Source organism: Triturus cristatus, chromosome 2_2 (assembly GCF_964204655.1).
Source record: "Triturus cristatus chromosome 2_2, aTriCri1.1, whole genome shotgun sequence".
NCBI lineage: Eukaryota > Metazoa > Chordata > Amphibia > Caudata > Salamandridae > Triturus > Triturus cristatus.
Genome location: NC_140582.1, coordinates 669,802,836 through 669,828,563, shown reverse-complemented (window position 1 = coordinate 669,828,563; position 25,728 = coordinate 669,802,836). Strand labels below are relative to the sequence as shown.

At 50.6% G+C, this 25,728-nt stretch overlaps 1 protein-coding gene across 1 annotated transcript in view; it reads left to right on the top strand.

Moving 5' to 3' along the window:
- SPATA4 (spermatogenesis associated 4) overlaps window positions 1–25,728 on the top strand; it is a 226,303-nt gene that overhangs the window by 188,535 nt on the left and 12,040 nt on the right. The window contains exon 5 of the mRNA XM_085641866.1: window positions 18,018–18,140. Within this exon, the coding sequence (XP_085497992.1) occupies window positions 18,018–18,140 (123 nt within the window). The remainder of the gene's footprint in view (window positions 1–18,017; window positions 18,141–25,728) is intronic.

Genomic DNA, 25,728 nt, shown 5'->3' with positions numbered 1-25,728 from the left:
TTTTACAAAAGGACAGGGATGGGCTACTGCTGTGACTGTGCAGTGCATTATAGCATATTATGGTATGTATTACTAATATATATATATATATATATATATATATATATATATATATATATATATATATATATATATATGTATGTATGTATGTATGTATGTATGCATGTATGTATGTATGTATGTATATATATATATGTATGTTTTTTTTGTTTTTAGTTTACCGTGAGACTCCCACCTCGACGGCGGGGATGCTTCAAGCATGTGAATCTATGAAAGATACCATTCCTGGATAACTGAAATTTCAGGTAAGTAACTCATTTTCTTACATATGAGACCAGTTTGTTTTCAGTTGTTTTTCAAAAAAGGTGCAGGAAAGGATAATAAACTGTATAAATCAGACTCTTATAGAAACTATAGCAAAGAGCATAGAGAGATCTATTTTGACAACACCAATGATGTCAATGTATTCTATAGTTTTAAGAAAGAATAATGAATAATTAGGGCTACAAAAATACAATTGACAGAAATGTGAAGAAGAAGTGACATGTAAAGGTGAATACAAACGATACACTTAATACACTTAATATAACAAACACGATTGGGTAGTGTTGGAAATACTCCACTCCCACACCGGAAAGGGTGGTGGTAACGGGGTCTCTCCAGACACACAGTGGTAGCTTGGCTCGAGTGGTCAGGAATCAGGCACCGTGCTAAGCATACGACATACCCATACAATAACCATGCGTGCATCCGTTCCAAAAACGACTCTACACCGTAAAAATTATGAAAATATTTCCCTTTATCTTCTTTTTCTCTTAGTTGCTGATTAGATAAATAATAACACAATCACAATATACAAGGCTTTTTAAATAGTGCAGGTCAAATAAATACTGGCTTAATGATTCAATAAATAGGGGTGATCATAAATAATTAAGGCATAAATATAAGTGCAATACATACAGGCAATTAAATATTCTGAGGCAATAAATACTGCAAACCAATAAATATTGTGCGACAATAAATACTGTGGAACAATAAATACAGTGAAGCAATAAATAAGTTAAATACAATAAATACAGTGCTCTCCATAAATAATTAAAAGCTGACAGTGACACTTAAAGAATCAGATCACATTTGAGATTACTATGGGCTGATTTGGCCCAGGCACCGCTTGTGGTTAGGTGGATGGCTTGAGGGTGTCTGCTCCCTAGCTTGGACAAGGCTGAGGCCTAAACTGAGGTAGATCAAGGGGGGAATACTAGAGACCTAGCTCTCTCACTCTACACAACCCCTCTGGATTAGTCTCAGCTCACCCCTGGCACAATCAATCTGGTTCCAGCACCTCTCTAACCCCTAGAGTAGTCTCTCAGGATTCCACAGGGCCTTAGGCGCCCTCTATTCCACTTACTGCCCTTTTTCTGAAGCTCCGACGCCGCTGGAGTCGTGTCGACGCCGTGAGGCGGTTCCGGTTCGATGTCGGCGGCCTCGGCACAATGTCAGTTCTTGACGACGCCGGTAGGCGGTTCCGGATCGATGTCGGCGGCCTCGGCTCGATCTCGACCTCCGATTCGATGGCGTCGGGCAGTCTTGGCTCGATGTCGACTTCGGGCGGCTCCGGTCCGATGGCGACCTCAGTTTCGATGACGTCGGCCGGCCTTGGCTCGATGGCGACTTCCGGCGGCTCCGGAGTGCGATCCTCACTCCCGACCTCCGGTGCTCCTCTCCTCGGGTTCCGGCGACTCCGGAGTGCGACCTCACTCCCGACCTCCGGTGCTCCTCTCCTCAGGTTCCGGCGACTCCGGAGTGCGATCTCCACTCCCGACCTCCGGCACGCTTCACCTCGGTCTCCGGCGACTCCGGAGGGCGGACTTCACTCCCCCGTCGACGCCGCTCACTCGACCTCGGGTGACCTCCTCCACGACCTCTGGTACTCTCTACGACCTCCGTCGGCGCCCTCTCTCGACCTCTGGCGGCTCCGGGTACGACGTCTGCTTTTCCAGTCAGCGCCGCTTCTCCACCTCGGGCTCCGGGTCTCAGGCTTCTCGACGTCGGACTCCAGGGAAACCAGTATCCAGGTCAGGATCTTGCTGTTCTTGGATTCTAAGGCCTGTTCCTGCTGTCCAGGTCCTTAAGATGGTTTTTCTTGCTTCTTCCCACACAGGGCTCCAGGCTGGGCTCAGTCAGTAGGGACTAGTATCAAGGGTGGGTTTATGGACCCCACTCCAGGCACAAGTTTCCACCCCTGCTGCTTCACTCCTTCCTCCTTCAAGTTTCTGCTGCTCACTCTTCACGAGTCAGGTGCCAACTGCCAGCTCCAACTGCCAACTCTCTGTCTTAGCTTCCCAACATTCTAAACCGCCTCCAACTGTCACAGGGCTCCGGAATGTTGCAGAAGGTTCTAGTAGGTTCCAGTGGGTGCTGGTGATGTCACAGGTGGCCACCATTTTGTGCTCCAGGCCCTCAGACAGAAGTTCCAGGGGTAGATAAAATGGCTCCCTGAATCTGCAGCAACACTAAAAAGTCTGGTGGTTCCCAAAAAGGAAAAATTCTAACAGGGTTTGAGGCAAAAGTGGGACAAAATAAATAATGATGAGGAGGGACCACCCAAAGGGCTGACAGGTCTAACACGCGCCCCCCCCAGCTGAAAGTGGGGAGAGCTACCCAACCCCTTGGGAGTTCTCATCACTAAGGCGCAAATACCTTGAGAGACCGTCTGCATTGGCGTGGTCCACTCCAGGCCGATGTTCCACCTGAAAGTCCATTCCCTGTAGGGAAATAGACCACCTCAACAACTTGGGATTCTCCCCCTTCATCTGCATCAGCCAACGAAGGGGTCTGTGGTCGGTCTGAACCAGGAAGTGCGAGCCAAACAGGTATGGCCGCAACTTCTTCAGAGCCCATCCCACTGCAAAGGCTTCACGCTCTATTGCACTCCACTTCTGTTCCCTGGGAAGTAGTCTCCGGGATAGGAAGACCACGGGTTGATCCAGACCCTCTTCATTGAGTTGCGATAACACTGCCCCAATGCCATGTTCTGATGCATCTGTCTGGACAATGAACTCCTTGGAAAAGTCTGGGGCCCTTAAGACCGGGGCCTCGCACATGGCTTTCTTCAATCTCACAAAGGCCTGCTGACAAGCCTCCGTCCAGACTACCCGTCGAGGTTGTTTCTTGGACGTGAGCTCCGTGAGGGGGGCTACGATGGTACCGTACCCCTTCACGAAGCGGCGGTAGTATCCCGTGAGGCCCAGAAAAGCTCGGACCTCAGTCTGTGTCTTGGGGGGTTCCCAGGCCATGATGGCCTCGATCTTCGCCTGGAGGGGTTGCACCGCTCCCCTACCCACCAAGTGTCCAAGGTACACTACCGACCCCTGCCCGATCTGGCACTTGCTGGCCTTGATCGTCAATCCAGCTTGTCTCAGGGCCTGGAGAACAGCTTGCAGGTGACGCAAGTGATCCTCCCAGCTGTTACTGAAGACGGCTATGTCATCCAGATAAGCAGCAGAGAAACTCTCCATTCCGGTGAGGATCTGGTTTACCAGGCGCTGAAACGTGGCAGGTGCGTTCTTCTTTTTTTTTTTTTTTTTTTTTTTTTTTTAAAAAGTTTTTATTGAACAATAATTCGATTACAAGCACGGGCCTACAACAACCAGGGCCGGCCGCTAAGTACAGAATAAAATATACATTTATCAAAGCTGCAGTCGGTTCCCGGGGCTCGGCCCCGTAGTGACTCCGGATAGTTCTAAAGGAACAGGAGACTTAAGTCCAACAAACACAAAAAACTAAAAGAAAAACAAAAGGCGAGGCATAAAGACAAACAGTGCAGGTCAGGCTTCCTCCGGGGAACTCCAGTTCAGACCATTAAGCAGCACGCGAAAGGAAGGAGTACCGGGAGGCTGGGGACGGGGGGGGGGGGCCAAGGGAAACGAACGTCCATATGTAGTCATTCCAAAAGGTGCCCGGAACCGTCAAGGGTCAGGGGGACATGGCGATATCGGTGTCCACCAGGGGGGGCGTACAGATACCCCCGCGATATGCATTCCATTGCCCCCAGATTCTGCCCCATGCCCCCGGCTTACCACGGGCAACATACACAGTCTTCTCCCTGAACATACACCAGTCCATATTCTCCTTCCATACTGACACGGTGGGCGGCCGCTGGGCACCCCAAAGCTGCGCTATATCTCTCTTGGCAATCCTGTTCCCCAGGGCCGCCCACCGAGTCTGAGCTGCGCTATAATCATTGGGCTCCCACACATTCAGGACACAGCGACGCACCTCCGGCAGCAGCACAACCCCAGTGACCTGTCCCATAACCGTATGTACCCGGCGCCAGTAGTCCGCCACCTCGCGGCACTCCCACAGGATATGGAGAAAGGTGGCGCTGAGCCCACAACCCCGCTTACAGAGCCCATCATCGGAATATCCCATCGAGACTAAGCGAGGACCCGTCACATACACCCGGTGAAGAATCTTAAGCTGTACCAACCGGAGACGGGCCGGAATGGCGACCTCCTTGGGGGACGACAGTGCAGACTGCCAGTCCTCGTCGTCCAATTCCACCCCATCCCCCGTCCAAGCCTCCCGAAGGCGCACCAAGAGGTCAGCCCGATGATTAATCAGTTTCTTATAAATTAAAGAAATAGTACTGTCAGGGACATGTCCGTCAAGTATGCGGTCCTCGAGGGGCGAAGAAACCGGGATCTTGGTCCCCTCTCCAAAGACTGAAAGCAGGGCGTGTCGAACTTGGGCATAGCGGAAGAACTCCCTGTCCGTAAGCTCATATTCGGCCTGAAGAGCCGCGAAAGTCTTAACCGCGCCCTTATACCACAGGTCTCCCACTTTGCTGATACCAATCGTATCCCACTGGTCAAACCCCTTCGTAGTCCAGAGGCTCCCCAGGCGATCGGAGGCAAACAAAGGAGTAGCACATGTCAGTCGCTCACTCCAGCCCGTGGCCGCAGTGGCAGCCCTCCAGGTCCGCACCGCAATCTTAGTAGGACCCGTAAGGGTCCGGCCAGCCGAGCGGGAGTAAAGCGCCCTGTTATAGTCCCCGCCGGGAAGCAGGAACTTGTCCATCTCATACGCCGGATTCAGGCCAGGCGCATACGTGGCATGGTTGATGGCCGAAAGCTGCGCGGCCCAATAATACCTGCGAATGTCGGGAAGCGCGATGCCCCCGTCGTACCAGGGGAGAGTAAGCTTAGCAAGAGCAATACGCGCCCGCCCGTCCCACACCAATCTCCTCTGCAGGCTCTCCACCTCCCGAAAGTAGGCCACTGGGATGACGTCGAAGGAATTCTGGAGTGCATAGAGGAACCTGGGAAGGGACATCATTTTGAACAGCGCGGCCCGACCCAGCGGGGACAGGGGCAGCCTGCACCACCGGGCCGTGTCCTCTCGCAATCGCCGAAGCGGACGCAGGAGATTCTGCTCATAGCGAGCCACCGGGTCCAGCGAAACGTATATCCCCAGGTACTTAAAGCCGCTCAGAGATACCTGGATCGGAAGCCGAGGCGGCAGGAGAGGAGGACCACCGGAGATCGGATAGACGCAGGATTTAGACCAATTGATCGTGAGGCCCGAATTATTCCCAAAGGAAGTCAAAACGTCAAAGAGGACGTTGAGCGACTGCCGCGGTGAGGTGAGATATAGGAGAATATCGTCCGCATACAGCGAAACCCGATCCTCAAAGCCCGGGGCCCACCGGATCCCCCTAAGCGAGGGCTCCCAGCGGAGCCAAGCCGCGAGTGGCTCCAGGGCGAGAGCAAAGAGCAAAGGGGACAAAGGGCATCCCTGCCTCGTGCCCCTGCCGAGGGCAAAGGGCCGAGAGACCCGCCCATTCACCACCACCTGAGCCATGGGTCCCGTGTAAAGAAGCTTCACCCAGCCAATAAATCCTTCCCCAAAGCCAAACTTAGCCAAGACAGCCCAGAGGAATGGCCACTCGATGGTGTCAAAAGCCATCGTGGCATCCAAAGAAACCAGCACGGCCGGTTCGGAGAGGAGCTCCGCCCTGGCAAGGGCGCCGTGAAGACGCCGCAAGTTAAGAGCGGTGTTACGATGCGGGATGAATCCGCATTGGTCCGGATGAATAAGATCGCACACGACGCTCAACAGACGATTGGCAAGGACTTTCGCCAGGACCTTAGGCTCCGCATTTAGCAGTGAAATAGGCCGGTAAGAAGTACAGCGGTCTCGCGGCTTGTCCTCCTTGGGGATAACGACTATCGTGGCCAAACGCTGGTCGGCCGGGAGGGAACCCGCCGCCAGAGACTCACGGAACATGCGACTGAGGAAGGGCGCAAGCTTATCAGGGCGCAATTTATATAGCTCAATGGGCAGACCGTTGGGACCCATAGCCTTGCCCGAGCGAAGGGAGCGGATCGCGGTCGCTATTTCATCCGCCGACAAGGGGGCGTCCAGCCGCTCACGGTCTTCAACGGACAGGCCGGGCAAGGCGATATCCCTCAAAAGAAGGCGAGAGTCGTCCTCATCCCTGTCAGTCACTGGGGAGTACACAGCCCGGAGGTGGTCGGCAAAACATTCCACAATCTCGTCAGGCTCCGTCACACACACACCATCCGCAGCACGCAACTCCGGGACCACACGATTCACTCTCTCCTTCCTGTCCAGCCACGCGATCAACTTTCCCGCCTTGTCCCCGGCATCGTACAGTCGACCCTGCTGCTCCCTATACATAGTTTTGGCCGCGTCAGTGACCAGGGACCTATACTCAAACTGTTTCAGGCTGAGGGCATGGAGCCCGTCCGGAGTGACATTCGCCTCCAAGGCCGACTCCAGCCCCACTATGTCAGTCTCCAGCCTCACCACTGCCTCACTCTTGACCCTCTTAGCCACCACTATCTGGGAAAGGGCGTGTCCGCGGATCACGGTTTTAAAGGCTTCCCACAGGGACATTGCAGACGACACCGACCCCTCGTTATCCAGGAAGTATTGGTCCATAGCCTTGACCAGGCTGTCACGAGTCGTAGGGTCTCGCAGGTACCATGGGTTAATGGGAGCGATCCGCCCTGCAGACCGCGGCCCGGTGTCGAAAAGAAGCCACAGCGGAGAATGGTCGGAGATACCCCGCGCCAGGTGCCTGACCTCACGAATCCGACCAGTCTGCGCCGCGGGCATAAGGAAGTAGTCTAACCTAGAGAGACTCCCATGCGCCCCCGAGTGAAAGGTGAATTGACATTGGGTCGGATGCATTAATCTCCAACTATCCACCAGGCCGAAGGTATCCAGCATCCCACCCAGCCATGCCTGGGCAGCGGGGAGGGTCCTTGGTGGATGACGATCCAGTTCACCCGAAACCACAGAATTAAAGTCCCCGCCCATGAGCAGGAGGCTGTCCGGAAGGTCAAGCAGCATTCGACCCAAGTCAGTGAAGGTGGAGTTCTGGAGGCCCGGGGGGACGTAAACTGAAACCAGGGCAAGGGGCTGCCCCTCCCACCTCCCAATCAAGCACACATAGCGCCCTCTGTCATCCGAGACTATCTTAGTGATCTCCACCGGAAGTGAGGTTCGCAGGAGAATGCCCACCCCCCTGGAACCAGTTGTGAAGCCAGAATGGGCCACGAGGCGGTATCCCCCCCTGTTCATTGCATGACAAACATTACCAACCAGATGCGTCTCCTGGAGAAACACCACATCAGGAGTCAAACGACGCAAATATTGCAGTACTACACCCCGCTTGATACGGTCCCCCAACCCATTGACGTTCCATGTCATAAGCCTCAACCCGTCCCCCCCCATCCCCCCCAATAGATCAAGGGTCCCCCAGCCTGCAGCACAGTTCCCAAATGTGGACAAAAATCAGTACCTCGCCCTGTAAACAAAAAACACACAGCAAAACAACCCCACCTCCCCCCCAACCCCACCCCAGGACCAACTCCCCCCACCCTGCACCCCTGCGGGCCAAAAAAAACCCCCAACTTGCAGTGTGCCTGTCGCCCCTCTAACCCCATTCTACGAAAAGACCCCAGAGGAGGTAAGGGACCCGTCCCCGCCCGCCCCCCTCACTGGTCCTGGTTAAACACAATATGCAAGTGAAATAAGACCCGACTGTACAGTGCAAAACGGCAAAATCAAGGACCAAAAGTCATTCTAAAGGGGACCCGTCACCCGCGGTGCCCGCAGAGGGTCCGGGACGGCCACCTCCGTCCGGCAGAGAGTCCAGCCAGTCACTTGCAGCCACGGGAGAGTCAAAAAAGGCTGTCCGATCCCCATGCTCCACTCGGAGTTTTGCAGGGTAGAGCATCGAATACTTTAGGCCCAGCTCGCGGAGACGACGCTTCACCCCTTGGAATCCCATCCGTTGTTTCTGGACCAGTTGCGTGAAGTCCGGATAAAAATTGATGGTCGAGTTCTCATGACGAACCGGGCCGTGGGTCCGTGAGGCCTGCAGAATAGCGTCGCGGTCCCTGTAGTAGAACAGTTTGGCCACGATAGGCCTCGGGGGGGCCCCCGGCCGTGGCCGACCGCCCGGAACTCGATGGGCCCGCTCCACGGCAAAGAACTTACTTAGGCCAGCCGGGGACAACTGTTTCAGGATAAGTTCCTCGACCACGAGGTCAACCGGGCGGCCGTCAGAGGACTCCGGTACACCTATGACGCGGATGTTGTTGCGTCGGGCCCGTCCCTCGAAGTCCTCAAGCCACCGGGCCATATGATCGTTGACCACCCTGATGTCTCCAAGCGCGGCCCGCAGATCCGACACCTCCGCACCGAGGGTGGAGGTCCGTGTGTCGAGAGCCTGGACCCTCTCGTTAGTTTTGGAGAGGTCGGCCCGGATCAGGGTGACATCAATCGCGACAGTGTCAATCTTACGGGCCAGGGCCTCATATTGCGTCGCGATGGTTTCCCTAATGCCCTCAATGGCGCCCATAATGTCCTGCAGGGATAGTTCCGTAGAGACGGTCGCGCCTCCCTCCGCAGTATCCGAGGGGGGGCCAGCAGCGCCAGAGGGCCCCCTGCCCTGGGTGTATCGGTCCATGTTATTGCTCTGGACTGCTCCCCCGCGGAGGGAAGCCTTGGTCTTGCGGCCCTCAGGACCCCCTTTGCCCCCCATGTGAACACGGTCACTCAAGGGGACACCCAATCAAGAGGTGTAAGGGCACCAGCAAGAAGACCACAAAATGTCGGTAGAGGGGGTCCGAGGCGATAGGCACTCTAGTAGCAGGTGAAAGAAAACCTCATTCAGAGGCCCAGGAAGCACCTCGCCACCCCGAGCGCACCCCCCTGCCGGTCTCCTGAAGTGCAAAACCGAAACCGAAAGTGGTGGATCGGCAACTGGCACCGCGCTGAAGCCGCTGTTGTTCAATTGCAGCCCGGCCCCTCGGGTCACCTTCACCCCGGTCACCTCCGTCGGGTGGGTCCCAAAAGTTCCGACGGCGACAACTCAGGATTCCCAGGTCCGATTTGAGTTTCGAAAAGAGATATATGCTCAGCTGGTCTTTATCTCCCAGATTCCATAAGCCACGTCAGGATATTCTCAGGATAGATTCCGAGGAGCAGAGAGGGTCCGGGGAGCCCTGTGCTCACGCGACCATCTTGGATGCGCGCTAGGCTCCTCCTCGGCAGGTGCGTTCTTGAGCCCAAAGGGCATCACACAGAACTGGTAGTGGCCATTGGGCGTGGAGAAGGCTGACCTTTCCCTTGCTCCATCAGTCAAAGAGATCTGCCAGTACCCAGAATTAAGGTCAAAGGTACTTAGATATTGGGCAGCTCCCAGCCGGTCAATCAATTCATCCGCCCTAGGGATCGGATGAGCATCAGTTTTGGTCACTGAATTCAGTCCCCGGTAGTCCACACAGAAACTCAGTTCTGGTTGGGCACCCGGTGGTGCAGCTTTTGGTACTAGTACCACCGGACTGGACCAGGGGCTGCTAGAAGGTTCGATCACTCCTAGCTCCAGCATCTTAGTGACTTCACTGTGAATGCTGGCCTTCACCTTGTCTGACATCCGGTAGATCTTGGACTTCACAGGTGGGCTGTCTCCTGTGTCCACGTCATGGACTCACAGGTGAGTCCTACCCGGGACAAGGGAGAACAACGAAGAGTACTGTCCCAGGACCTGGCGGCAGTCCTCCCGCTGTTCAGGAGTTAGAGATGGGGAGAGAATCACTCCCTCCACCGACCCATCCTTTTCTTGAGACGCAAACAAATCGGGGAGAGGCTCGCTTTCCACGTCCTCTCCTCCGTCAGTCACCATCATCAAGATGACTTCGGGCCTCTCGTGGTGGGGTTTGAGGCGGTTGGTGTGCAACACTCGTAGGGGCTGACGAGGGGTCTTCAGGTCCACCAAGTAGGTAGCCTTACCCTTCTTCTCCAACACCTCAAAGGGTCCTGACCAGCGATCCTGGAGGGCGCTAAGCTCTCCTGGTTCGATCACCCACACCTTCTGGCCAGGCTCCAACTCCACCTGGTGAGCATTGTGGTCATACCACGCCTTCATCACTGCTTGGCTGGCTTCCAAGTTGTCAGAAGCTTGCTTCCACAACTTAGCCATTTGGCTCCGGAAGGCCAGCATGTAGCTCACCACATCCTGGGGAAGCTTCCTGGGAGTTCTTTCCCATCCGTCTCTCACCAGGTTGAGAGGTCCACGTACAGGGTGCCCATACAGAAGCTCGAAGGGGCTGAAGCCCACTCCCTTCTGTGGCACTTCCCTGTAAGAAAAGAGTAGACAGGGTAGGAGGACGTCCCATTTCCTCCGCAGGCTTTCAGGCAGACTACTGATCATGCCCTTCAAGGTTTTGTTAAACCTCTCCACCAGACCATTGGTCTGGGGGTGGTAAGGAGTGGTGAACCGGTATGTCACTCCACACTCCTTCCACATCGCCCGCATGTACGCTGACATGAAGTTGGTCCCCCTGTCGGACACAACTTCCTTGGGAAAACCCACTCGGGTGAAGATTCCCATCAGGGCCCTAGCCACAACAGGTGCTGTTATGGTCTTCAGAGGTATTGCCTCTGGGTACCGTGTGGCATGATCCACCAGAACCAGGATAAACCTGTGACCAGCTGTAGTAGGTGGATCTAACGGACCCACAATATCGATGCCCACCCTTTCAAAGGGGGTGCTAACGACAGGAAGTGGTTCCAGGGGAGCTTTTAGCTTCACCCCTGTTTTCCCACTGGCTTGGCAAGACACACATGTCCGGCAGTAGGTATCGGACGACACTTTCATCTGAGGCCAATAAAAGTGTGGGACAAGACGGGCGAAGGTCTTGTCTTGCCCCAGGTGTCCTGCCAATGGGATCTCGTGAGCCAACTCCAGAAGGAAGGCTCGATAACGTTGAGGGACTACCAAGGCTCGTGACGATCCGTGTAGGGGTGCCTTGGGTTCACTGTAGAGGAGGCCATCCTCCCAGTAAACACTGTAGTTCCCTTCAACGTTCCCTGCTGCCTGGGCTTCGGCCTGTCGCCTCAGCCCCTCAAGGGTAGGGCACTCCCTCTGGCCCTGGCAGAATTCCTCCCTGGACGGGCCTCCCTCCACGTGCCACTCGGCCGGGATGGGTAGGTCCTCCAGCTTGGTAACATCCCCCACCGCAGACTCCTGGTCCACCACCTCCGGTGGCCTATCCATCCTACGGGGTGTGGACGCCGAGGCAGGCTCCTCCTGTCCTCGGTTATCCCCTTGACTGGCAGCCGGCTGGGCCGTTGTTCCAGGCTCCAGCCGAAACGAACTCCCTCTCCGGGTAGTCGCGGACCCTGTGCTCACACAGGCCCAGTCAGGTGTACCCAGCATCTCAGTATGAGTCCGGTATTCCACCTCCTTCCAAGCATTGTGCTCCATGTCATTCCCCAGTAGACAATCGACTGGCACGGCAGGGCTGACGGCAACTCGAAGTGAACCTGCAACCCCCCCCATTCAAAGGGAACCTCGGCCACCGGATAGTGGCCTGTTCTGCCGTCAGCCATCGCGGCTGGGTGGAGTACATCGGGAATTACCTGCTCTGGAGACACCAGTTGGCTACGTACCATAGTCATACTGGCTCCTGTGTCTCTCAGAGCCTCCCCTCTTTGGCCGTTGATGGTGACCCACTGCCCATACTTTACGGTATTTGCGGGCACCTGGATCTTAGGAACCATCTCCCGTTCTCCCAGGGACACTAAAGTGACACCCGCCCACTCCCTTCCCTTAGTTAAGGGCATCTCCTCCCCGAGCACTACACTAGCTACTCCGGGGGTCTTTCCTCCAATGGGAGGGGGTGGTCGTTTCAGGCACTTCGGATCTCCTTTATAGTGTCCAACGCCACCGCACTCGTAGCAATGGACAACCCTTGGCTGCTGACTCTGGCCAGGATTAGGGTTTCTGGGTGGGTTAGCCCTAGGGGTGAATCCTGTTCCCTTCCCTTGGAAGTTATTTTGGGGGCCTTTGGAGAACTCCTTTTTCTTTTCCCCTCCCTCTTTCTTCTGAGGGGCGCCCTGTCCGGCCTTTTGAGTATCCCCTCCAGTCCCCCTTGTGGACACCCGGGTACTAGCTAAAATGTCCGCCTCCTCAGCAAGCTTCCGGGGACTGGTCAGCTTGCTATCCACCAGGTGTTGACGCAGTTCAGGGAAACATTTCTCGAGCAGGTGTTCCTTCAGTACTAGATCAAACAACCCCTCGTAGTTCCTCACTTCACTGCCCTGAATCCAACCCTCTAGTGCCTTCTTTGCATAGTCCAGGAAGTCCACCCAATTCTGTGTGCCCAGTTTGTGACTACCCCTGAACTTCTGTCTGTACTTTTCGGGTGTTAGTCCAAACTTTCTTATGAGCGCCAGTTTCATGGTGGGGTAGTGGGTCTGCTCATCCTCCTCGAGGGCCAATAATGCATCCCTACCAGCTGGAGGCATGTACTTGTACAATCCCCCTCCCCAGTACTTCTCTGGAACCCCATGGGCCCTTAACGAGACCTCATAGGCCGCTAGCCACTTGGCGATATCGTCACCCACCCCATAGCTAGCTACTATGTCCTTTGGCAGGTAGGGTTTGGGTTCCCTGGTGTACTCTCGTTCTTCGCTGCCACCGTTAGGTACAGGGTGTGCCCCGATTCTCAGGATCTGAAGATCTATCTCTTTCAGCCTTATCTCATGAGCCATCCTCTGTTCCTCCTTCTCCTTCTCCAGCCTTGCTAAGTCCCATGTGAGCTGTCTTTTCTCCCTCCGGTCTGTTAACTCCACTTCAGACAAGCCACCGCTAGAGGCACTGCTGCCCTTCCTGGAAAGTGTCCTGGGCCCCGCTGACAGGTTCCCCACCTCAGGTTGGTACAAACCAGCTCCCTCACTGTCGGGCTCTCTATCCCTGTCCTCCTCCTCAGCCTTGCTTTCTCGTCGTGCCTCCCCCCAAGCCCTTAAGCTGGTTTGGAGTGCACCCTTCTTTGCTCCTGGGGGACAATACACCCCCTCTCGCTGACAAAACTCCCTGAGTTGGGCCACAGTGTACGTCTCTAAATTCTCCAGTACAAACTCCATCTTGCCCACTCAGGTCAGAGGACAGTTATTTGCAGTAACTATGCAGGGGGGTACCTTATATAATACCTCCTCCCACCACCAGAGTAAATTTGGAAAAACAAAAACTCACAATTAGGAAGGCCGCTTTGAGAAAACTCCCGGTGTAGGCCTATGGACTACCCACAGTTATTGTTGAGTATACGTAGGCACAGCTCTATCCCACCGCTGAACACCAATTAATGTTGGAAATACTCCACTCCCACACCGGAAAGGGTGGTGGTAACGGGGTCTCTCCAGACACACAGTGGTAGCTTGGCTCGAGTGGTCAGGAATCAGGCACCGTGCTAAGCATACGACATACCCATACAATAACCATGCGTGCATCCGTTCCAAAAACGACTCTACACCGTAAAAATTATGAAAATATTTCCTTTTATCTTCTTTTTCTCTTAGTTGCTGATTAGATAAATAATAACACAATCACAATATACAAGGCTTTTTAAATAGTGCAGGTCAAATAAATACTGGCTTAATGATTCAATAAATAGGGGTGATCATAAATAATTAAGGCATAAATATAAGTGCAATACATACAGGCAATTAAATATTCTGAGGCAATAAATACTGCAAACCAATAAATATTGTGCGACAATAAATACTGTGGAACAATAAATACAGTGAAGCAATAAATAAGTTAAATACAATAAATACAGTGCTCTCCATAAATAATTAAAAGCTGACAGTGACACTTAAAGAATCAGATCACATTTGAGATTACTATGGGCTGATTTGGCCCAGGCACAGCTTGTGGTTAGGTGGATGGCTTGAGGGTGTCTGCTCCCTAGCTTGGACAAGGCTGAGGCCTAAACTGAGGTAGATCAAGGGGGGAATACTAGAGACCTAGCTCTCTCTCTCTACACAACCCCTCTGGATTAGTCTCAGCTCACCCCTGGCACAATCAATCTGGTTCCAGCACCTCTCTAACCCCTAGAGTAGTCTCTCAGGATTCCACAGGGCCTTAGGCGCCCTCTATTCCACTTACTGCCCTTTTTCTGAAGCTCCGACGCCGCTGGAGTCGTGTCGACGCCGTGAGGCGGTTCCGGTTCGATGTCGGCGGCCTCGGCAGAATGTCAGTTCTTGACGACGCCGGTAGGCGGTTCCGGATCGATGTCGGCGGCCTCGGCTCGATCTCGACCTCCGATTCGATGGCGTCGGGCAGTCTTGGCTCGATGTCGACTTCGGGCGGCTCCGGTCCGATGGCGACCTCAGTTTCGATGACGTCGGCCGGCCTTGGCTCGATGGCGGCTCCGGAGTGCGATCCTCACTCCCGACCTCCGGTGCTCCTCTCCTCGGGTTCCGGCGACTCCGGAGTGCGACCTCACTCCCGACCTCCGGTGCTCCTCTCCTCAGGTTCCGGCGACTCCGGAGTGCGATCTCCACTCCCGACCTCCGGCACGCTTCACCTCGGTCTCCGGCGACTCCGGAGGGCGGACTTCACTCCCCCGTCGACGCCGCTCACTCGACCTCGGGTGACCTCCTCCACGACCTCTGGTACTCTCTACGACCTCCGTCGGCGCCCTCTCTCGACCTCTGGCGGCTCCGGGTACGACGTCTGCTTTTCCAGTCAGCGCCGCTTCTCCACCTCGGGCTCCGGGTCTCAGGCTTCTCGACGTCGGCCTCCAGGGAAACCAGTATCCAGGTCAGGATCTTGCTGTTCTTGGATTCTAAGGCCTGTTCCTGCTGTCCAGGTCCTTAAGATGGTTTTTCTTGCTTCTTCCCACACAGGGCTCCAGGCTGGGCTCAGTCAGTAGGGACTAGTATCAAGGGTGGGTTTATGGACCCCACTCCAGGCACAAGTTTCCACCCCTGCTGCTTCACTCCTTCCTCCTTCAAGTTTCTGCTGCTCACTCTTCACCAGTCAGGTGCCAACTGCCAGCTCCAACTGCCAACTCTCTGTCTTAGCTTCCCAACATTCTAAACCGCCTCCAACTGTCACAGGGCTCCGGAATGTTGCAGAAGGTTCTAGTAGGTTCCAGTGGGTGCTGGTGATGTCACAGGTGGCCACCATTTTGTGCTCCAGGCCCTCAGACAGAAGTTCCAGGGGTAGATAAAATGGCTCCCTGAATCTGCAGCAACACTAAAAAGTCTGGTGGTTCCCAAAAAGGAAAAATTCTAACAGGGTTTGAGGCAAAAGTGGGACAAAATAAATAATGATGAGGAGGGACCACCCAAAGGGCTGACAGGTCTAACAGGTAGAAGTAATTATTGGAAGATTGAGTCCATATACTTGATCACATACGCATCCTGTTCATGTATGAATTGGTTTTGGAACTGAGACGTTGTGTGGACTCATGGTGTACGTCGACGTTTCGACCCTATGTTAGGCGCAAAATTTAAAAAAAGCGTCACGGCGGGTCTTCCTCGGGACGAAGGGGTAGAAGTGTAGACCTGCGCAAAAATCAATCACTGCGCGTGAATTGGGCTTCTAATTAACGAAGGTCGGTATGAATTGACCTCCAGAGTGACACGGGTCATGAAAGTCTGGGAGGGTTGCCAGGTGATTAAATCCTTTAAAGCCAGTCGAGTAATTTTACATGATCTGGTGAAAAAGCATCTCTCCAGCTCTCAGTCCGAGTCACTGCATCGCGCACTGATTGATTTTTGCGCAGGGCTACACTTCTACCCCTTCGTCCCGAGGAAGACCCGCCGTGACGCTTTTTAAAAATTTTGCGCCTAACATAGGGTCGAAACGTCGACGTACACCATGAGTCCACACAACGTCTCAGTTCCAAAACCAATTCATACATGAACAGGATGCGTATGTGATCAAGTATATGGACTCAATCTTCCAAAAATTACTTCTACCCAATCGTGTTTGTTATATTAAGTGTATTAAGTGTATCGTTTGTATTCACCTTTACATGTCACTTCTTCTTCACATTTCTGTCAATTGTATTTTTGTAGCCCTAATTATTCATTATTCTTTCTTAAAAATATCGATTCAAAAGTATTGCTTGGGTGTTGTCATTGCTTTTCCTAAATCATGGATACATGTTACATGTAATGCATTTATATTGTGAACATCCCAAAGCAATTGTAATTCCCCGACAGAACCATTGTATCCGTATAATACATATACCCAGGTTCTGAGGGACACAGGGTTACCCCATTATTTTGTATAAATGTATTCTATAGAGCACGAAGCAGGTTCTGAGAGCTGCTGGTTTAACCATTTTCCTGCAGTCCTCTGACCTGTCTAGGTGGCTCTGCTGTTGTGGGCTCACTTTATTGGAAATTAAACAAGGACCTGTTCCTGAGTGACTGGTGTCACTGCTGGATTATTTCTCTACTACTTCCCCCAACTACTGTAGTGTTATCACTTGCCTTAATTGTTTCATTATATTACTTGAAGTGTGTACGCGCCAATATATGTTATTTTGTTTGTAGCTGAAACCTGTTGGCTAACATATATATATATATATATATATATATATATATATATATATATATATATATATATATATATATATATATATATCCCGCTTCCAAAGAGAAACGGGCTGAAGCTAGCCTGGCTGATGACGCTGATTAGCCAGAAACCGGTCCCAGGATGCTTGGTTCCGGTCGAGGGAAGACATGGCTTGGTAGTTCGGGCTGGACTGTTCAACACTCCGCCCATCATCCCCTTTGGTTTTTACTTTGTTTGCCCCAAGTTGGCAGGGGGTGCCCTGAGGTGGGTCCCTTGCTCGCTTTGCCCTGGATTCAAGCTAGCCCGGCTGATGACGGCTGATTAGCCAGAAGCCGGTCCCAGGATGCTTTTTCCGGTCCAGAGAAGACATGGCTTGGCAGTTCGGGCTGGACTGTTCCCATGAGGCACAGGGCATATGGCCATGTCTGAACTGGGGTGGCGGAGTGAGCTAAAGAATGACGATGGATTAAACCCAGATCAGTTGACTGGGGGTGAGTGCTTGCAATGTTCAACACTCCGTCCATCATCCCCTTTGGTTAAGCTTTATTCTCACCATCTGGACACATCAAGCTTAGTATAATAGCCGCCATCGCTGTAACACCTGGCAGGCGCGTTTCAGCATCCTTGCCTCCTCAATGCCAGCTATGTGTGACAGAGAACGCCATCTGGGTTTTTGAATGATCTCACAGTCCCTCCCATTGAAGAATGATTGCGGTCATAGAGAGAGGACTGCAGGTTCAAGTTCGTACTCATATATATCATATTTATGATCAAGGCCGTCTTACCGACCAAAACGCGTCATGGCAGGTAGAAGGGAGTAATAAAAATCTCTATTCACCAACGAAGAGGAGTTCGTGCATTCATTCTCGCCGGGTGCTGGAAGTGTCTGAATGCTTTGCAGCAAATGGTCTTAACCATTGCTGTCTTCAGGAAGTCATTTATCCTCATCATGCTCAGCTGTTTTTCACATACTCAGAGAAACTCAAAGTACGTCTTTCCACTGCTCATTGAATTGCTTTCAGCTTGATGGAATCAGTCTCACAATTTGATTTGGTCAGTGTTCATTCTGTATCTGAGTAATTGTAATTTTTTTGTGTCCAAGAACGATTTAACGTGAAACCTACATTGGGGGAACTTGCTGTTCGTCACCCACCTCCACATTCATTTCAAGCCGAGGATGATAACAGTTTTCATTACAAGAAGTCTTCAACTGCACATCTGTCAAGTATGTATTTACCTGTTTTTTGTTGCATAGTGATAATACCATTTAAAGTGTGTGTTACAAGTCCATACATGTGTTAAGAAAAATAAGGTCTTAACAGCAGGGTTGATTTACTTATCACTTTGTTAAGCCTACCTCGTATTCCAATAAAGTCATCATGTGTGCACTGAGCCCAACATTGCTTGTTATGCGTGGGGCTAAAAATGAAGCACTGCCCATTACAATCTGGTTTGATACTGTCCACAGTTGAAACTGCTTCCCTTAGTCTTGGATTGACACCTCATTATGAATGGATCATATCTCTGTAGTACTTGAAGATGTCGAAGAAAATGTATTTTATTTATGTTCTGATTGGAATACATGGCAAGAATAATACCTTCTAAAACACAGTGGCCTGGTTCACAGATTCATTTAATGTAGCATAACAAATATAAAGGTATCAGATGCCACACAACAAATACACACTGAGCATTAATTTACTAACAACTGATCAGAAGACTTCCAACAGATTATAGAGAACAGTGACAAAGTCAACTGTTTTGAATGAACCTACTGATGAATATATAAAAATGGCCAACAATCTACTTATATGGGCAGTGGGGGGAGCAGTTCACATGGGAAAAGTCCATTTTGAAAACATTTTGAACAACTGAACATAAGAATTGTAATATGATCTCAGTAAAACCAACAGTGACAGGCATAAGAACAAAATATAGTACTCAGAGAACAGTAAACTAAAACAGTACTGCAGCATCAACGATAGTGTTCCTTGTATAGGGTATAAGTATATACACACATTGTTTAATATATCAAATGTTGATGGGCCCAAATGTGTTAATTCTTAATCACTGAATAATGTAACTTCCAAGTTGCCAATTTGCAAACATCTTTTAGGTAGATTTTATACATTTTGTGATGGCTCAAACATCTCTAGAAGTATGCATTGCTTGTGGAAATCTCTCCAGTTAACTGATTTTTATGGTTTCTTCTGGTGTCCTTCGATATGAGGTTGGCCATAATGCAGACCATCTTCATCAGTAAGTGTGGTAATTGTGTAGTAGTACATTTAGCTAGTTAAAATAAAAATACATATTTTTTTAACTATTAAGGAACGTACACTACAGTTCTAAGTCAACTTCCCCATGTACGTGTTAGGGGCAGCTTCCAGTAGCAGCTATATTACCACTGCAGTGCTTTCCCAGCGTAAGTATGGATCTCATTATGCATCCAAGTGCCATTCATGCTTTCCTTACTCCTCCTCTGTTCCCTCCTGGTTCAGGTGGCCCTCTGCTCTTTCTGTGTCATCTTTTAATTGGGTCATCATGTCCGTCCAGCCTTTTAGGTCTTCCTCGACCTTCTTATTAGTTTGCAGTTATTTTTGATGCTGTTTGTCTGCTAAGACCCATTCTAGCATGTCCCTGAGCCATTTCTGGACTGTGGGCTCGTTATTGGATACCAAGCGTATTGCTATGCAGCATTTTGCAAGTAGGAGACCCAGTTTTGCAAATCTATACTGCATATTTCCCTGTTTGGGTTTGGGTATCATGCCCAGTAGACAGTGGCAGACCGACAGTTGGATGCAAACTCCTGTCACCCTTACCACTCTCCTCACCACCTCCTTCCCGTATCCCATTTACTCTCTGCATGTGTAGAAATATGGTGGCGTGCTCCTTACATTTTGGACGTCGACGCCCTGGTGTGGTATATTTTGTGTGGCATGTCTGGCATCAAGTAGGTTTGGTGGAGATAGTTGAAGTGCGAGAGCTTAAGTCCAGAGTTGCTGGCCATATCTTCGAAATATACGCCTGTGTCCATTTAGCACTCCTCAAAGGATTCTGCAAATCCCTATCCCAGGCCTGTTGTGCTGTAAGTAGTATCGGCTGCCGCCATCAGTGCTTGATTGATGCGGGACACCACTCCTCACCCCTGTTGTTCGTCATAGAACACCTCCAGCATTTGTGATACCTGTGGGGTATCTGAGAAACCCGACCAGTTCTGTGCCATGCGTGCTAATTTAGAAAATTATAGGAACTGTCCTGTGGTGATCCCAAATCTCACTCCAGTCTCCTCAAATGTCAAGAACGTCCCTGCGGGACAGAGGTCTCCCAAAAGACGGCATCCTCCCTTCATCCATGTGCCTAGAGTAATGGCCTTCATCCATGTGCCTTCATCCATGTGCCTAGAGTAATGGACCAGCAGCAGACCATCCAAAGGTAGGGGCCTGCTAAATAGCGGGCTCTTAAACACTCTAACACTCTTTTCCAAATCCTTGCGACCACCACAACTACGTCTGGGACATCCTCAGGCTGTCTCCAACTCGGCATTAGGCAAACTGGTAGCATATCCTCCTCCACTGTAACCCTCAAGAGATGGATCTCCCAGTTTGACTCATAGTTGCACCGATTTGCTGCATGCTGAGGCTGTGATGCCATATATTAAAGTTCTAGGTCTGGTAGGCCAAGTCCACCCATTTCTCTGCTCAGTTTCAGAACCTGCAGCCAGACTTGATTTCTCCCTCCAACCCAAACTCGGGAGACCAAGATACTGTCCAATTCACGGAAGGTTGTTCCCAATATTGGATACAGTGTCTTTCATAGTGCATAAAGACATCTGGATAAAAGGACGATTTTTGCAAGTGCCACCCTACGCATTATCGAGAGGGGGAGTTTATGGCAAAAGCCAATGGAGATCTCTAGGTCCCTCATGACCCTTCCCATAATTAGCTGATAGTACTGATTTGCTGAGTTAGACACACCCTCAAAGACTTCCAATTCCTAAAAGAGGACTGGCATTGACTCCTCAGGATTGATGAGATGTACCAGGGTGTTGTCAGCGTACATAGAGACAATGTGCATCATGTCCACCATCTGCTTGTCTCAGGGTCTCAGTATCAAGCTAGGTCTATGGCCAGGGGTTCTATTGTCAGGGCACGAAGAAATGGAGACAGGGGGCATCTGTCTTATTCCCCTTTTATGGTCCATGGTGGAGAAAGTCTTCCCACTGAATGTACCCTCACTGTTGGGTCAGTTTAGAAGAGTCTTATCCACTTTAAAATATTAGGGCCAAGTTTCATCGCAGCTAAGACTTCAAACATGAGAGTCAAATGCCTTGCCAATATTGAGAGCCACCAGGGTTCCACCCAGTTTCTCGTCTCTCATGAATGTCAGGACATTCATGGACATGGCAGCGGCACCATACATCATCATGGTGTTACAACCCAGTATAAGCCCACATTGGTCCTCGTGCACAAGTACTCCTACTTTAGGCAAAAGTCTGGTGACCATCACCAGGGAGAACATCTTCGTTTCTATATTCAGCATCAAGAGGGGCCAATAGAAGGCCATCTCAGTAAGGTCTTTGTCGGGCTTTGGGACAATAAAGATTATAGTTTTGGTATTGGTTGTGGGCAGAGTGTTGTTTCGGAAGGCCTCAACATTTACCTCTAGTAGCCTATCTGTTAATATTTCACCATAGGCTTCTTAAAACACAATGAATAACCTTCTCCTCCTGGTTTCTTCCCTATGGCCAGACTGATTATGATGGCTAACACTTCCTCTCGTGTGATTTCCATTTCTAGCCCTGCACTGTCTCTTCTGAGAGCCCAGGAAGACTGGTCAGAAATTCCCCCGGCGAGTCTGGTCGTTGTTGGCCGGCCTTGTATAAAGCTGAGCCAAGTAATCCGCTAGGGCTACATTTATACTGCTCTGTGCCATGGCTCTCGTCAAATCTGGCCTATTTAGAGATAAGATTAAAGTAGAGGGGCCTCTCATTTTATAATCCAGGCAAACAGTCACCCATACTTGTCTCCCTCAGCATGGAACTTCATTCGATATTCTTGGACGGTATGCCTGTTGAGTGCGTCCCAGAGGGTCGCTATTTCACAATCAAGTGTCAAGAGGGGCCTTGAGGGAGGTTGGCATGCCCCATCCTGGGCCTACTTCTCTGCTTGTCATGCGTCACTTTCTGTGTCGGTTGTCATCAGATGTCATATTTCTTAGACATAATTCCCCACTCACAACTGCCTTCAGGTCCTCCTACCTGGTTGCTTGCATGCCCATGGACCCCCAAATATGCTCAAGGTAGTTCTCTACGGCCTTTCTAATATCCGAACGAAAGACCATGTCCTGCAGGGCCTCTGCCACAGGCGTCCATGAGGGATATCGATCCCTGCTGCCACCACCCACTAATAGTGGCATGTGATTCGAGAGAAATGTATTGAGGTATGCAGCGCTTTGTATACTGTTGCTCAGTCACTAGTATGCTGTCTAATCTGCTGAGCGTGTTGTGTGTAACTGTGTAACATGAGTATTGTGTATGTGTAGGATATACAGCGTGCCATATCTCAATGCACTGTAATCGGCCTGTTATCTTTGCGAGTGCAGCTGTCGTTTCTGGTTTTGTGTGCTGTGTAGGTGAGAATGTATCCATAGCCCCAGCTAATATTCAATAGAAGTCGCCTCCCCAAATAAGTGGGAGATCTATATAAGTGAGCAGTAAATGCAGTAATGCCCAATAAAATGTTTTATTGTCAGTGTTGGGTGCATATGAATTCAAGAAGCACATCTCCCTACCATCTAACAACCCGTAAAGGAGCACAAATTGGCTTTCCATATCCACATGCATATGGCGATGTTGAAAAGTCATGCTTAGGGCCAGCCATATTGTAACCCCCTCTTGCATAGGGGGAGTAGGGCGAAGAAAGCATCTGTGCCCTCCATTTTTTGTTTTTCAGTTTTGTGTGCTTCCTCTTCAGTTCAGTGTGTCTCCTGTAGCATGACAGCCCCAATGCCATTCCTTCAAAGGTGTGTATGCACCCTATACCATTTTGTATAGGTGTTAAGACCTCTAACTTTCCAGGTAGCTCTGTGTAACATGTCTGTGTTTAAACTACCCGTGATCCTGGAGTACCACATCACCCACCTAGTCCATGCAATTGTTGTGGTAACCAGTCAGGTGGTCTACACTTCTGTCCTGGGTGCAGTATTGGAGCTCTGTGTTGTTGCCACAAGTATACCTCCCCAACATGCATGATCCTCCCAACTACCTCCCCTCGAGGTAAATTCCATCAAAATTCACTCCAGTGGGGTCAATAGTCCAAATCAACAATCCTCACAAGCAGAAAGTGGCCTTGCGACCTCCACTCTGGCCAGCAAGAGCACCAGCCAGACACAGAAGCTAGGATCCCCACCTCCCTAAAGACTACTCCCAGGTGTTAAGGACACTCCAGTGTTACGTGTACTTGAGTGCTCCTCAATGTGTGCTGTCCGCAGGCAACCCTGCTTATGCATTCCTTAAATGTTGTGCTCTTCCCCCAGAAGGCCAGCCTTGCCCTGAGATTGGTCAGTGCCTGCTATTTACTAGAACACTATTCACATGCTTTCTTGATTACGGTCAGCAAGATCTTTCATCAATCCTTGAAGAATTATGGGCTTCCCTGGCTAAAATATCCAGGATGATCAGGGTGCAAACAAATGTGCCATAGGATCTGGACTGGGCACTGCTGATTGCTTGTGCAGAGCAGTTGGAACTAGGGCAGTGCTCCCCCGAAAAACATGGATGAGATCCAAGAGCTTCTCTAGAGACATTCAGGCATCACTTATGAATATAACTGTCTTGCCTGTTTGGCAAAAGAATGGAGATTGTGCTCTGGAATGATTTAACAGGAGCCGGCTCATAGGACATTTCTTGGGCCTCTTAACTACTGCTAAACCATTTCCACAGCAGTATAGTCCCTTTCGTTGCTACTCCAGATGTTTAGTTTAAGGACAGTGCCAAGGCCCACCAACCCTACTGCTGACACCCCAGTCCTTTAGGAGTCAGGCTTGGGGATCAAGCAGGCAACATCCAGGCCACCAGGGGCAAAAAACTTCCCAGTCCCCTCCCCTATGGCAGCAGCCTCCAAATGACTTTAGTTTGCTCTTAGTGTCACACAGCCACTCTGTTGGGTGCATAGGATTGATTGATTGATTGATTGGAGTACTTATAGAGCGCAACTATCACCCTACGGGCATCTTGGCGCTTGCATTGGGAACCCGTCCTGGTTTTTCCCTGTAAGATAACCCGTACTGGGCATCCCCAAGGTGAAAGCCAGGCATCCCGCCGCGGGGGGCCGTTGTGGAGATTAAGCAGGCTTGTTGCCCAGAGCTGCATAGTGTGAACTCGTGCTTAGAGTGGGCACCGAAACGAGAATTATCGAGTCCGTGGACAATTGGGTTCTGGACCCTGCCGCGTCGGGAATCGAACCCAGGTCCCGGGCCTGATCTCTGCTTCAGGGTATGCCTCCTCTAACCAGTGAGCTACACTTCTCCACCTCCAACATTTCCTCCAATGGTGGCAAAATCTAACATGTAATAGATGGGTCCTTTGGATTTTTCAATGGGGCCATGCCCAGTGATTCCTTTCTGAGCTGCCGCATCTGCTACCCACAGAGCGGCTTTGAGAGGAGCATCCATCCATTTAGCTTGAAGAGGGGCCGGCTCTTTTGCCCAAGGACCCAGGGTTCCAGTCCTGGAAATATGGATCATCTGTTACTCCTTTCCTGGTGCCGAAGAAGAATGGAGGCCTTCATCCAATTTTAGATCTACACCCAAAAGGGCAAATTCAAGAGGCTCATGTTGGCCCAGGTTCTGTCTGCCTTGGATCCAGGACACTGTATGGTGTTTTACACCTGCAGGATTCCTACTTTCATGTACTCATCTGCAGTCCATATAAATCAATAGATTTTTAAATATTGAACTATGTCCTGAAGAAGGTGACGATCCACCTTAGCATCGAAACGCAGTGTTGACAGTTGTTCTTCATGTATTTATTGCACATATTGTTTACCTTTTATTTAAAAATATGATGAATATATGATTTTAAATGTGTTTTTAACTTTGTCAATATCAATTGTATAGAACATGATCTTTTGACTAAAATATTGATAATACATTCCTTTGAATTCATACGTTTGATTAGAAATTGATTATTCTATGTATGATTTTATATATTTTTGTCTGTAAATTTAGCAACCTGGTAACATTTGTTTTACTATATCTCATTGTATGGCCTTGCTATAACTAAGTTAACCAATGCAATTAGAGGATCGAATCCTCATGTTTTCAGAGTAGAAGGAGAAGGGAACTTTGTGTTTGTTTCCGTATCTATAGCCATCCCTTTTCCAAGTACTAGGGTACCTCCCAAACCTTTTTGAGTTTCAATCTCCCCTTACTCCTCACCAGTGCCCCTTGAGTGTTCATGAAAGTGATAATGGGGGTTACAGCATACCTTCAGAGTTTGGGGATTCTAGCATTCCCCTATTTCGATGAGTGGCTGTTGAAGGTGGGCTCACCACAGTCAGTCGTAGACCATCTCCAGATGATGGCAGTTGGGTTTCACTATCAACGAGCCGAAGACACACTTGCCTCTTTCACTGAGACTCCATTTCATTGGAGCCATTCTGGATCCGGTGGACTTTCGGGCCTTCCCTTCATCACAGTGAGTCCAAGACATTCGAGATAGGATTCTAAAGTTTCATGCTCAGTCCTGGGTCTCAGTGAGAGTGGCTGTGAGGCTTCTTGGCATCTTGTCCTAATACGTCCTGCTCAGAAGC